This window comes from Ailuropoda melanoleuca, chromosome 16 (assembly GCF_002007445.2).
Source record: "Ailuropoda melanoleuca isolate Jingjing chromosome 16, ASM200744v2, whole genome shotgun sequence".
NCBI classification, from domain to species: Eukaryota; Metazoa; Chordata; class Mammalia; order Carnivora; family Ursidae; genus Ailuropoda; species Ailuropoda melanoleuca.
This window is the reverse complement of record NC_048233.1, coordinates 48,479,653-48,492,420: the sequence shown is the minus strand read 5'-3', so window position 1 is coordinate 48,492,420 and position 12,768 is coordinate 48,479,653. Positions and strand designations below refer to the sequence as shown.

The 12,768-nt window shown below is 43.9% G+C and overlaps 1 protein-coding gene across 1 annotated transcript in view; it reads right to left on the bottom strand.

The window, feature by feature from the left end:
• INSC (INSC spindle orientation adaptor protein) overlaps window positions 1-12,768 on the bottom strand; it is a 159,355-nt gene that overhangs the window by 92,640 nt on the left and 53,947 nt on the right. Inside the window, exons 4-6 of the mRNA XM_019801014.2 lie at window positions 12,064-12,409; window positions 11,011-11,063; window positions 9,745-9,868 (exon numbers count right to left, since the gene is read on the bottom strand). Coding sequence (XP_019656573.2) covers window positions 9,745-9,868; window positions 11,011-11,063; window positions 12,064-12,409 — 523 coding nt within the window. The remainder of the gene's footprint in view (window positions 1-9,744; window positions 9,869-11,010; window positions 11,064-12,063; window positions 12,410-12,768) is intronic.

Below are 12,768 nucleotides of genomic sequence, written 5' to 3'. Positions count from 1 at the left end.
TGGGAACTCTGAGACTGTCATGTGTAGGATCCCTGATCAATGCTCTCAGTAGACAGCAGCTTTCCAGCCATCCCCTCTAAGGCACTACACGTGTGATGAAGCTTTCTAAGACTCTCCAAGCCATCTGTCGGCTGAGTTAACACCAAGGGACCTCTGTTGATGACACGTGGAACAGAAGAACCACTCAGCCAGGTTCTGCCCACATTCTTGATCCTTCAGATGATAAGATATAATAAAAATGATTGTTATGCACTAACAGAGCCTGGAAAACAGGCGAAGACTACAGAGAACAGCATGAGATATCTAAAGGATGGCTAGATAAATTTCTAGGTGAAAGGTCTTGAAACTGAGAATACGGTATGTCCTGTGTCCTCAGAGGATGTATTGGAGGAATGGATGAATCAGGCCTCTGAGGAAAGGCACAGAAAAACTGGACATACTAAAGAGGATGCAGACAAAATCAAAACTGAATCCCAGCTTGGATTAGCTATTGCTCTGATGGGAAAATATCTCCTGGATTGGAATACCCAATTTTGGGAGGCAAATGTGGATAAGATCTCTTCGAATTGGAGGTTTGGTGCAAACACAGACCTTAATTGATTTCATTTCTCTCAGTAAGGCAAATTCCAACATCTAGAAGAGTTTTGGGGTTTTGTTTGTTTTTTTTTTTTTTGGAAAACAAAAGAAGGTGCCAGAAAGGAAGGAGAAGTCAGTGTGGGAAAGCACTCAAATCCAGTGCTCATTCTATGAGTTAGATAAAAAAAGACACCGACATGAGAAGCAGGGTAAACTGTCAGAAATTCAGCAGAGTCACCCTGAAAGGAGGTGGGGATTAACAGAAGGAAAGAGAATCCTGGAAGCATAGTTCATTAATGCAAAAAAAAAAGATGTAGCAGAAAGAAATGCTACTCGAGGTTAACACGCTCAAAAGGTATGCAAAGACTGTGTTCTGAGAAGCACATGGAAGAAGGACCGGTCCTCACAAGGCTATAAAGGTCCAGACTTCAGGAGCATCACAGAAAACACCCCTTAGAAGACCGGGGTCTTAAGGCCTAAGCAATTCTCCAGCAAGAGGCTGGGATACTAGCCTTCATGATAGAGAACTAGAGGGTCCATGTATCCTAATGCAGTTTTTTACTTTCTTATTCACCCCTAGAGGAATTTTGAAAAACATACGATCCCTTACATACTTTTAATTTGACAGGTAAAATTTTTCATCATAAGTTTCAAGAACAAAGTTAGAAAGGAAGTAATTTCCAGCAGACTGTAGATATCGACATAAAATAAGACCATTACATCACTCCTTTAGATGTAATAAGTGGAATTTAAATACCAAAACAACTTGATTCCCTCATCATCCCCTTAAAAATGTATGAATAATCTCTTTCTTTAACATCGTGAGCATTTTGCATCTTTTCTTTTCATTCTTAAATTTGTGCTCCCAATCCAATCCCTCCTCAGAATTTTATCTTAATGTGATACATTTAAGTTTCAAAGTGTTTTATGGATCACACTTGTCATATTTATCACTGACATTTGAAATTTCATTTTATTTCCTATGACTATCAGGCTCTAAGTGCTTAAAATTACTCTCTTCTTGGGGCACCTGGGTGGCTCACTTGGTTGAGTGTCCAACTCTTGGTTTCAGCGCAGGTCATGATCTCAGGGTCATGGGATCAAGAACCACAACCAAGTAGGGCTTGGCATTCAGAGCAGAGTCTGCTTGAGATTCTCTCTCTCCCTCTCCCTCTGCCCCTCCTCCTGCTTGCACTCAAAATAAATAAATAAATAAATAAATAAATAAAATCTTTAAAAAATACTCTCTTCTTGGTCGAGTTACTGTTACAATTATTATCAGTACAATTGGTCAAAACAACATAAATTACAAATTTTGGTTAATAATTATTAATTGTAACAATTAAAATTTTGCTATAAATATATGTCTTAATGAGATATATGAGGCTTTGTATCCTTTTTCAGGCTTTCTCATTAATTGATGTATACATGCTTGAATATTGACTGAATGCTATATTTTTAGATGTAAACCCTGAAAAATCTCATTTCCAAAAATCCATAGAAAGGAATGGGAAGAGTTTACATAGTAAGTTGCTCAATCCTTTGAGCACATTCTGAGTTATGCAATCACATGGTGATCCATCATCAAACACCATTTTTAATGATCTGCCAGTTGATAACTCCTCTAAATTGGTAAAAGAAAAGAACTGGAAACCACTTGACTTGCAAAAGCATTTGTTACCCAATCATTAGAGTTGTTCATTCACTCTCTCAATTTCTGGGAAGAATTCCAAAAGTACTTTACCAAGACTTATCAAATAATTATTAATTATACCTACTGCTCTTTCACTTGGAGCACCTTGGGTTATCCAAATTATTCAGAAAGGATTAGGAAAATCAAAATATTATTACTTTCATTGCCAGTACAATTTTTAATAAAATATTTGTGTTTGTTTCAAATATGTTTTATCAAAACCTTGAAGCAACAGCTTTTGCTTATTTAATTAATAGAAAACGCCCACCCTATAACCTAATTGGCAGACAGTTCTTTCAGCCAAGCCAATCAGCCAAGACAACTTTTTCTCAATATAGAACTGACTTCTTTTTTAATTACAAAGTGTTTTGATATGTTTCAAGAAATGCTAAAACAACATTGACAAATAATTATAGAAATCATTCTCCAAAGGAAAATGCTAAAAACTGTTAAAATTAAAATAATGTAGAGCTAAAATAAAATTTGGTTTATTTGTATATGTTATAAAGCCAAGATAAAACAATTTACTAAACTTTGAATAATGCAAGGTAATATGCAGCTAACATCGTAAATTACTTATAAATCTAGGAATGTAATAAGAATGCATTGTATTTTTTCAGCAAATAGGTGGGTATATGTATTGAAATTTGGTGTTCATTATAAGGAATATCGAAAATTTGAGAATAAAAATATTAGAAATTGGGGCACCTGGGTGGCTCAGTGGGTTAAGCATCTGACTCTTGATTTCAGCTCAGATCATGATCTCAGGATAGTGGGATCCAGCCCCATGTTGGGCTCAACACTGGGCATGGAGCCTCCTTGAGATTCTCTCTCCCTCTCCCTCTGACCTTCTTCCCACTTTTGTGTGTGTGCTCTCTCTCTTTCTCAGGTAAATAAATAAATAAATATTAGAAATCATTTGATTATTTTTAGTAGCTCTAATGATCAAACTTCCCAACGTATTTAAAGAAGGAAAAAGGTATTTACTGTTTAAATCTAATTAGTCCAGCTGCTAGCAATTAATTTTGTCTTTTGCTAACAAGAAATAGACATTAGTGTAAATATTTCACAAAATATGTTGACAAAATAAGCTTTAACTGCTTTCTTAAATAATGTGCACCAAATCTGAAAAAAAAATCATGTAAAACTTGTGTCTGTGGATTTTATCCAATATATCTTGAAAATTTTAGTCATTCTCAAAAGTATTCCAGCATTTAAAAGAATCAGTATCATTAACCTTTAGAATCTTTGGCTCTTCAAAGATTTTTTTTTTTTATTATTCGACAGAGAGAGACAGCCAGCGAGAGAGGGAACACAAGCAGGGGGAGTGGGAGAGGATGAAGCAGGCTCATAGTGGAGGAGCCTGATGTGGGGCTTGATCCCATAACGCCGGGATCACGCCCTGAGCCGAAGGCAGTCGCTTAACCGCTGTGCCACCCAGGCGCCCCTCAAAGATGTTTTTCTTTCCAGTGAATGACATATCCTACAGTTGAGTATGAGATACAGTTGAAAGGACTTGCTTGTATTTAAATTTGTGCCCCCAAAAGCCATTTGGACTGCTTGATGTGTCCGACCAGTTCTCTCTTTGCTTTGTCTAAGGAGAATGTCCCTCAGGAGCCATGCCGAATCTGGGAGTAAATAGGGATAGAAGGCATATGATAAATTAAAAACTTTCAAAACCACCCCTCCTACACACACACACACACACACCACCATTCTACCATATATCTCCACACTGGGCACAACCACAATTTCTAATGCCTTTCTCAACAGAAATATGTAAGAAAAAACACAAAAATAATTCATGGAGGCCTATGGGTTTATGGTTCAGGAATGAAGGCCTCTTCTTTGATCTCCTCAATCCTACTGCCACTCCAAGGTTTTACACAACAGGGTAATGCACTATAAGATTCGCGATGGGTGCGACTACATCCTCTTTTGGAAAGTAATAGAAGGGATGTTAGAAACTGTGTATTATTGGGAGGATCATCTTGGGAAAGAAACAAAAATTGGAGATCTGGACATTGATTTCCTTAAAGTATATATGCTTGCATTTCTTCTAGAAATCTTTGGGAACCTGGAGAATGCAATGCCTTTGAAGTGGTTTGAAGACTTCTAGCCTAAGTCACTTCAAGCAGCCCAAATCAATGCAGCCTAGAGTGGCAGAAACACAGTGTGTAGAGGGGAGCTAGAAATTAAGAAATGTTGAAAATGCTGGATGGGAAAATATGCAAACCAAGCAAGTCATTGGGAAGAGATTATAAATGCCTGACTTTGCAGGAAAAAGTAAACATATCCAGTGCCCTTCTATAAAAAAGGGAGACATTTTTCTTCCATATATAGTAAACATCATGCCACAGTTAACCTATGGTGGATGCTTTCCCCCAGTGAATGAATTTCCACAAAGCCTTGTGGATGATCGACAACTGAAATAAACTGATGTCCTGCCACAGACGCCATCAAGATGATGCCTATTTCCAATCCTCTTTCACTCAACAGCAGATAAGTATCTGTTATGGCCTTCAGCAACCCTAAGGCAGAGTCCTGCATGAAATGTTGCCTGGAATTCCTGCCTTAGGGACTGAAGATTGGTCTACTTTAACTTTCTGTGAGTTCAGGGGTAGTGCTATGATACTATTATAGACCCAAGGTACTAACTCTTTCAAGTACGGTTGGGAAAGACCAGTACAAATTGAGAAACCTGGGAGGAACCCTTCCCATTGCTGGAGAGACAGTCCAGACTGCAGCTTCCCAAGAAAGCATGACCACACACACATCGGGAGACCTTTCTGGTTAAGAGGAGCACAGTAAGAAAATGAAAGAGAATTATATTAACCTAAGTATTTGGGACTTTGAATTATCCCTATAGGTAAACAGATTCAGGGTTTTTCTAAAAATTTTTTCTTTAACTTTATTTTCTCTCTGAGAACTTCATAATGAGACACACTATTTCTAAATTTTGGACATCTTTATATTTCTCATCTGGCAAGTACAGATTATCTTTATGTTATAATTTAGTTGCATTGCAGCCTCTGATTACCTATATTGGACCACATAGCTGAGCAAAATCTGAGAGTGGGAAATAGGACAGGAAAGCAAATTTTGGACTTTGGTTATAAAACCTCCTTAGAGCTAACCTAATGGATGTAACATCATGAGTCATTCTCAAGCCTTCTGGGAGCAGAGTCTAAATTTCCCACTGTGATTCCAGAAGGATCTACAAAGAAGTAGAGGTTGTTATTTGGAGGAATGGCTTCATGAAGGTGGGAAATAACTTCCCCACTGGCAGCTGACCTCCTCCCCCAAGCGGCTCAGCCACACTCCTGCCTGACCACAGCCCAACAGATAAAGCCAATAAGACAACAGGACAAGAATTGTCAACTACTAAGGGGCAGTACTTGGTCCCCACTACCCCTGTTCCCTAGGTATGGATTTCAGCAACACACCTCTGCTAGCTTCGCTCCCTACCTTTCTATGTCACCCTACTGAGAAGGGCGGGGAGGAGTTTGTGAGTTTGGGAAGAAGGAACTGAGTATGTTCAGCTTAGCACCTGTGTCCCTTCTCTTAGGAAGTGTTCCTCTGGTCTGAGCTCTGTCACAAGATAGATGCTTGTCCCTCAGGTGAGGCCCGAGGTTGACCAGCTGTGCCTAGGACAGGGAGGTAAAACTTAGCTGTGAGATAAAGTTTTAACTAGTTCATGTAGCCACAGAGCCAAAGATACATTCTCTAATCAGTTTTATTAGACTAAAGATGCTATTTTAAACTTAAATCAAAAGTAATAGATGGAATGAAAGAATAAATTAATATAACATCTACCCACATGAAGCTGAGTCAAGGACTCAGAGGTAGAGGGGAGAGTCAATTTATTCAATAGAGAGTCCCCCTAGAAGTCATTTTTGAGTAAATCAATTTTTATAAGTTAAGTGTTCTCTTACCTCCCACATAGCTTATCCTTTATCCCCAGATAGATTAATCATCAATGTTCATTAATTTCCTATTGGTGGCTCCTGACATTTAAACTTTAAATTTTTCCATACCTGCCAAGTAGTTAAATTATCTTAATACACAATTCATTAGGTGACCAGGGGGCTCTTTTAGCAAAGTGTGCTGTGAGCTTCTCTTAAGGCAGAGCAAGTCTTGAGTGAAGAAAGCAGCTGACAGAGTCAGAAGGGTGCCGCCGCTTACTCATGGGTTGTTTCGTTTAATCCTAAGGACAACCCACTGCAGAGGTGGGGACAGGAAGTAACTGGCCCAAGTCTGCATACCCAGTAAGTAGCACCGGTGGGATGTGAACTCTGATATGCCTCCAAACTCCATGCTCAGCCCCTACCCCACCCCACCCCACCCCCCCATTTATAGAATTTTACACTACCAAGACTGGAAGAGACCTTGCCAGTCGCTCATCCCTGCCAATGTCCTCCAGGCCTGGCTTGGCCAGCTCAGGGACAGGGACTTCCGAACTCGGCCCCCTGCAGGGCAGCCCTGTTTTTTCACAAACTCCTCTCTACATAGAATGTCCTCTAGATTTGGCTGCTGGCCTGAGCCCCTTCTTCCCTCACGGCCCCCAAACACAGAAAGTGGGAGGTGGCAGAGTGTTCGTCCTTGGACGCAACATCCTCTGTTCCTCCATCCATTTCCCATAGACCTTGATCTTCAGCCTCTCCCCCGTCCTTTCAGGAGCCTCTTCTGAACACAGCCATTGCCAGAGATGCATCTGGGGTCTGGAATTGGACATGACATTGCAGGATGGAGCAGACCAGTGCAGAGTAGGGCCAGATTGTCGCTGCCCTCATTGTAAGCATTATTCCACCATGGATTATTTTTGTGGCTGGTGGGGATGGGGTGGGGAGGTTGGAAGAGCACTGCTCCTCTGCTGGAGAGCCTCCCAAGTGCAAAAAGAGTTTTGACCCAACTGCATTTCCTGAAATGCCAGCATCCCAGAATAAGTGATCAGGTGCTTTAAGAATAAAACAGATTTGCTGTGACTATGTCAGTTTGGAACACACTATTTAATATTCATTCATTACGAAGTCTTTAGTGAGTGCCTACTGTAGGAGAGGTACTATCCTGTTCGCTAGTTATATATCCATGAACAAAACAAACCCAAAGCCCTGTCTATGGAAGCTACAGATCAGACGGGAAATACGATGAACGTGGGAAGAACCTTCAGAAGACGCTCGATGCAGAAGAGCACAGCGTAGGAGAAATGCCGATGCGAGGAGACAGGCTGAAATCCCGTAATGTCAAGATACCCCATACATGGGTCCTCCTACAATTAGTAACATCCTAGGGAGTGCACTGGGTCACCAGTTTAAGAAACACATGCCTACGACACAGATCACCTTGCCTTCAGCCAGTGTATCTCCTTATGTCACTGCCATCTTTATGGAAACATCCTAATATTAAAAAAAAAAAAACCCAGCAACTAAAGATCAGCCAAAAAATATTATGGGCATGGTGAGCCCAAATAGGAGGGCGTAGCAGACACCAGGGTGCACGCTGGGAGGAAAGGGGGCTTATCAGGGAGCTAAGGAATACGCAGAGGAATGCAGGGCAGACAAGGGGTGGGAGGCCAAGGCAGGACCAAATTCTTTTTTTTTTAAGGATTTTATTTACTTATTTATTTGTCATAGAGAAAGAGGGAGCACAAACAGGGAGAGCAGCAGGCAGAGGGAGAAGCAGGTTCCCTGCTGAGATCATGACCTGAGCCAAAGGCAGAGGCTTTCACTGACCGAGCTACCAGGTTGGGGGACCAAATTCTAAGAGAGGAGCTGCTGATCCAGCTCAGCTCCCAGGCCAAGCATCAGTGTCCCAGGTGGTCAGACCTGGGGATGGGCAGGATTTAGCTGGGGAAGCAAAAGGGCCAGATCAGGAATTCCGCTGTGAGCAAGATCAGGATGAGGGAAAAACCAGAATGGACCCAGCAACCCAGGAAACCAGCTACATATCCCACAACGTCCAGGCAGACTCCTGACCTCCCAGGGAGCTCTCACCAGGATTCTGACCCAGACCAGGGAAAAGACATCCTACTCCTTTGCCTCCGAGTAGAATGACTACTTCCAAACCCAGCTGGTTTCTATTTAAAATCCAACATTACTCTTCGAGTTTAGCACTTTTCATTGACCCTGATAGTTCCAGGAGAAAGGGCACAAAAGTCGCATAAAAAGCATCAGCAGCACCCATACCCCTGCTCAAAAATACCTCCCCTTCCTCCCCACCCCCACAACTACCTTCAATATCCTCGCTCTTTGCTCCCTTGGCTTTTCCACCCACCTCGGCCCCATGTTCCACGGGGTCCCTCTGGGACTTGAGAGCTCATTCTGGGACACTGGCCACAGCTTGAGCCACCACCCCACCCTACACGCACCGATCAGCATTTGCACAATTCCAAGGCCAGCCCCAGCAGCCCAACCCTTGGCCCTTCCTTCCCCTCATCCCAGGCTCCTGGGACAGAGTGGCCTCTGCAGATCTCCCGGGCGGGTGGTGAGAAAGCGTGGGGCCAGCTGCACTGACCAGCAGGTGAGCCAGGTCAGGAGAGCCTGTACTCTGCACAAAATGAGCCAGACACGCGGGAAGGAGAAAAAGGAAAACCCTGGGCTCCATGGAAAGGCTGAGTCTGGAGAGAAGCTGATAGGGGAAGGGACTTTCTATTTGTGGAAGGCTTTTATTTGGTGGTGGGAAAAGAATGGCAAATATGTAACACAATATTTCTGTAACTATAAATAACACGTAAATACCTTTCATAATGAAAACCTTATGGAATCTGCTTTTCTGGGAGGCTTTTAAAATAGGAGTAGGCAACGGAGGGAAATAACATATATTTAACCCACGTTATGTTGTTTGCTTAATCCTCTCACTTTTCTTCTGGGGAAGGTTTTCACTTTGTAGATGAAGAAAATGAGGCCTTTGAGACGTTAAGGAACTTGATCAAGGTCTCAGAGAAAGCCGCAGTTTGAAAGTAAGATCTATCTTTCTTTCTAGAATCAAGCACAAGCCTGGATAGAGGCAGGGCCTGGACTATATGATCTTTCTAGATTATTTTTTATTGCCAGATTTCTGGAATTGGCTTGTTTTCCGCAGCTGCCTCAAGTCTTTCAGGACAATATGGATCCATTGTGTGTACTGTGGACAATAACTACACAGGGATTTAAGGTGGTAGGAACAATACTGAAAGTGCAGTTGGGAAATGCCAGCTTCTGCCACGGCCTCGCTATGTGACCTTAGGTAAGTCTCTTCCCTCTCTAGGCTCCAGTTCTCACATCTGAAGAATGCAGATTTGGACTAACTTGGAAGCCTCAGGCTCTAACAGCCCTGGTTGCTAGGTGCTGCCATTCACTTCAGTAGCCTGAGGAGGGTATCCCCTAAGAAAGACATGTCAGAGCTTCCCCCAGCCTGGCCCAGTGCCTCTGCCCCACCCCCACCGCCACCCCAGAAGTCCACTCGAGAGCCCCTGTCCAAGCCCAACCTGCACTGACCTGCACCTCCCGGGTCAGGGCCAGCTCCAGCAGCTGGCCAAAGTGCTGGCCCAGCGTGCTCAAGGTCTCACTCACACAGGCCTTCATCGACTTCAGGACATGCTCATTCTCAACCTGGAGGCACCTGGGGAAAAGAAATCATGGCGTGGGCCACTGGGATGGGCAGGTATTCAGCCCAGAGCCACTGCAGGGACCAGATCTGGGCCTGCCGCAAGCCTGTGGATGGTGCAAGGGGCCTAGGGAGACGTCATCAGCTCCAGGGGAGTCAGAGATGGAATATTCCAGAACTGGCTCATGCTCTGGCCTCCTAGTGTTCAGAGGAGTGCTGGCTGAAATGGGGGCTAATAGTTCATGTCACTAGGAAAAAAGGCTGTCAGAAAGTGGTCAAATCCATACCTCTGGGTTCCTCCCTGAGAGAATCCGCCATCATTGCACCAGGGTCTAGGGGTGGGGGTGAGGAGCTTTTGTCAGGTAAGCCAGTGCTCACACACAAAGTGTATGTCAATACTCGTGAACCTTGAAGAAATGGCCATCTACAATGGCTGTCTACAGAAAGGAGCCTTAAAAATTTTCTCCCCAGGGAGGAACAACAGGGGGTGGATCAGGTTTAAATTTACTCCTAGGGCCTGAGAATGTTCCACTGGAAGGCCAAAGACCCCATGGGGGTTCTAGGGGAGGCCAAGTCCCATGTTTCTCTTGCAGGGCATGGGGGCTGGAAAAAGTAAGGGAGAGTGTTAACATCCACCTGTGTGTGTATACATGTGAGGCTGAGTGTCTGTATGTGTGAGTGTAAACATATATATTTACACGTGTGAGATACAGAGAAGAGGGTGTGAGTGTATTTCTGTGAATGTATGAGTGTGTGTTTACATATCTATGTACGGGCAAGTGTGTCTGTGAAATCCTTGTCTATGTGTCTGTGAGTATAGGGTGTGAGTGTCTGCTTTCACCCTCCCCTTGACTTTGGGGATTGGGGTGGGGGGGGGCTTCCTAAAGCTATGGGAAACCTTTTCTTTTTTATTAACCCTCAATAATCCTCTTTTTTCCTATGTGTGGGCCTCTCCTCTTTTACATTCTCTCTAGGGCCTGAAAATGGGGCAGAAAATCCCAAGGGAGTCTTTCAAGGTTGCTGATAAAAGTCAGCAGAAGGAAATTCCCAGACCACCACCAGGCCTCCCCACTCCCTCTCTCCCTTTGGAAGAAGATGCCAGCCCCTTCCCCTGCCTGAGGACAGGCTGTCCGGTCTTACCCAGCATCCAGATTTACCTCTCTGTGATTGCTGAGAGCTCTGAGCATTTCTCCATTAGCAGTTTCTCAATCTGTGGAACAAATAGAAAAAGTTTATTCAATTCAAGAAGCATTGCTTGAGGACCGACTACTGTGTGGGCCCTCTGGGTTATAAGGATAAAGAACCAAATCATCTGATTTTGGGAACAGGCACATCAACTATAACACAGTGTTGTATGGATGGCAAGACACCATTGTCAGCTTTGGGAGCTCAAAAAAGAAAGCCAAGCACTTAGTTATGCTGGGGGATCTGAGAAGCTTCTGAGAGGAGGGGGCATTTGGGCTGGGCTACAAAGGATGAATAGAAGTTTACTGTTTGCAAAGTGGAACAAAGAAAAGGGTAAAGCGGTAAGCCGGGAAGTGAATGCCAGAAGAAAGAAAAACAATGACAAAGGGATTTTCAATGCTCCATTATGGGCTTGGAAAAGAAGATTAGAAACCATGGGCTTCAGAATCAGAAAGACTTAGCCTGAATCCTGCTTATACCATTCACTGCATAACTTTGGGCAAGTTACTTAGGCTCTCCAAGTTTCTCTTTTCTCATCAATACAGTAAGGACATCATACTAGCTAATATTTTTCAGCAACTGTTTTTAATGTTTTACATGTAATAACATGGTAGTCCTCATAACAGATCTATGAAAAAAGTACTATTACTATATTCATTAGGGTGATGGAACTGGGGCACAGAGAAGGTAAGTAACTTGCCAAGGTCACACAGCAGAGCTGACATTTGAACACAAACAGTACGGCATTAAAGTGGGTGCACTGCACCACCGTACAGCCTTTCATAGGGGTTACGTCCACTTCGCATCTACAGCAGGTTAAATGAGATGGGTGTGTGAAAACACCCAGCCCAATGCCTAGGACATGGTAGGTACTCAATAAAGGTCCTTACAATCTTCCCTGCTTTTTGGAACAGGAGGGAGGCACTGGAACAGGAAAAGTTCACCCTCCATACACGCCAGACCCATTCTTCTAGAAGGCCTTCCCCTTCCAAGTGCCCACCCATGCCCATCCCAGGGCAGCTGACCTGGCCCATCTCCTGCGAGGAGCTCCTGCTGACAGCGCTGTACTCGCTGACCATGGAGCGGGCATGGCAGGTCAGACGCACACTCATGCTGTGGACGCGCGCCCAGCGGTCCTGGGCCAGCTTCTGCCCAATCCTGCGCAGCTCAGTGCTGATGACCCAGCCCCTCTTGAGAAGCAGCTGCAGGGGGTCTCCGGGGCCGGGGCCGCCAGCCAGGATGAGGTCACTCTGTGCATCTTCCTCCAGGCTGATGGGCTTTGCCTGCAGGACGCACATGCACTCACACTCGGTCATGAGCTTCAGGTCCTCCATCCAGCGCTGGACCGAGTCCACTTGCATCAGGTGCAGCCTGCAGCCAGGAACAGTGCCACGAAGCGTCAACACCCCATGATTTCCAAAGGTCTCCATTTTGGGCCATCCGATGTTTACGAACCACCTACTTCATGCTCATCACGGTTTCTTGAGCTCGCTTACCTTAACCCTCTTGTCTTCCATTATCTCCAACTCACAGATAATAAGACTGAGGCACAGAAGTTTTGGAAGCAGATGAGCAGACAAGCAACAGGCCATGAAGTCTGGCACATAAGCAGACTATAGTTATAGTAAGACGAAAACAGAAATAGCCTTAATATCAAATATTGGTTATGTCATTAGGAGCTATGGTACGGCTACATGGTTATAGAGTGCGAACCTTTTTAAAACAATGCT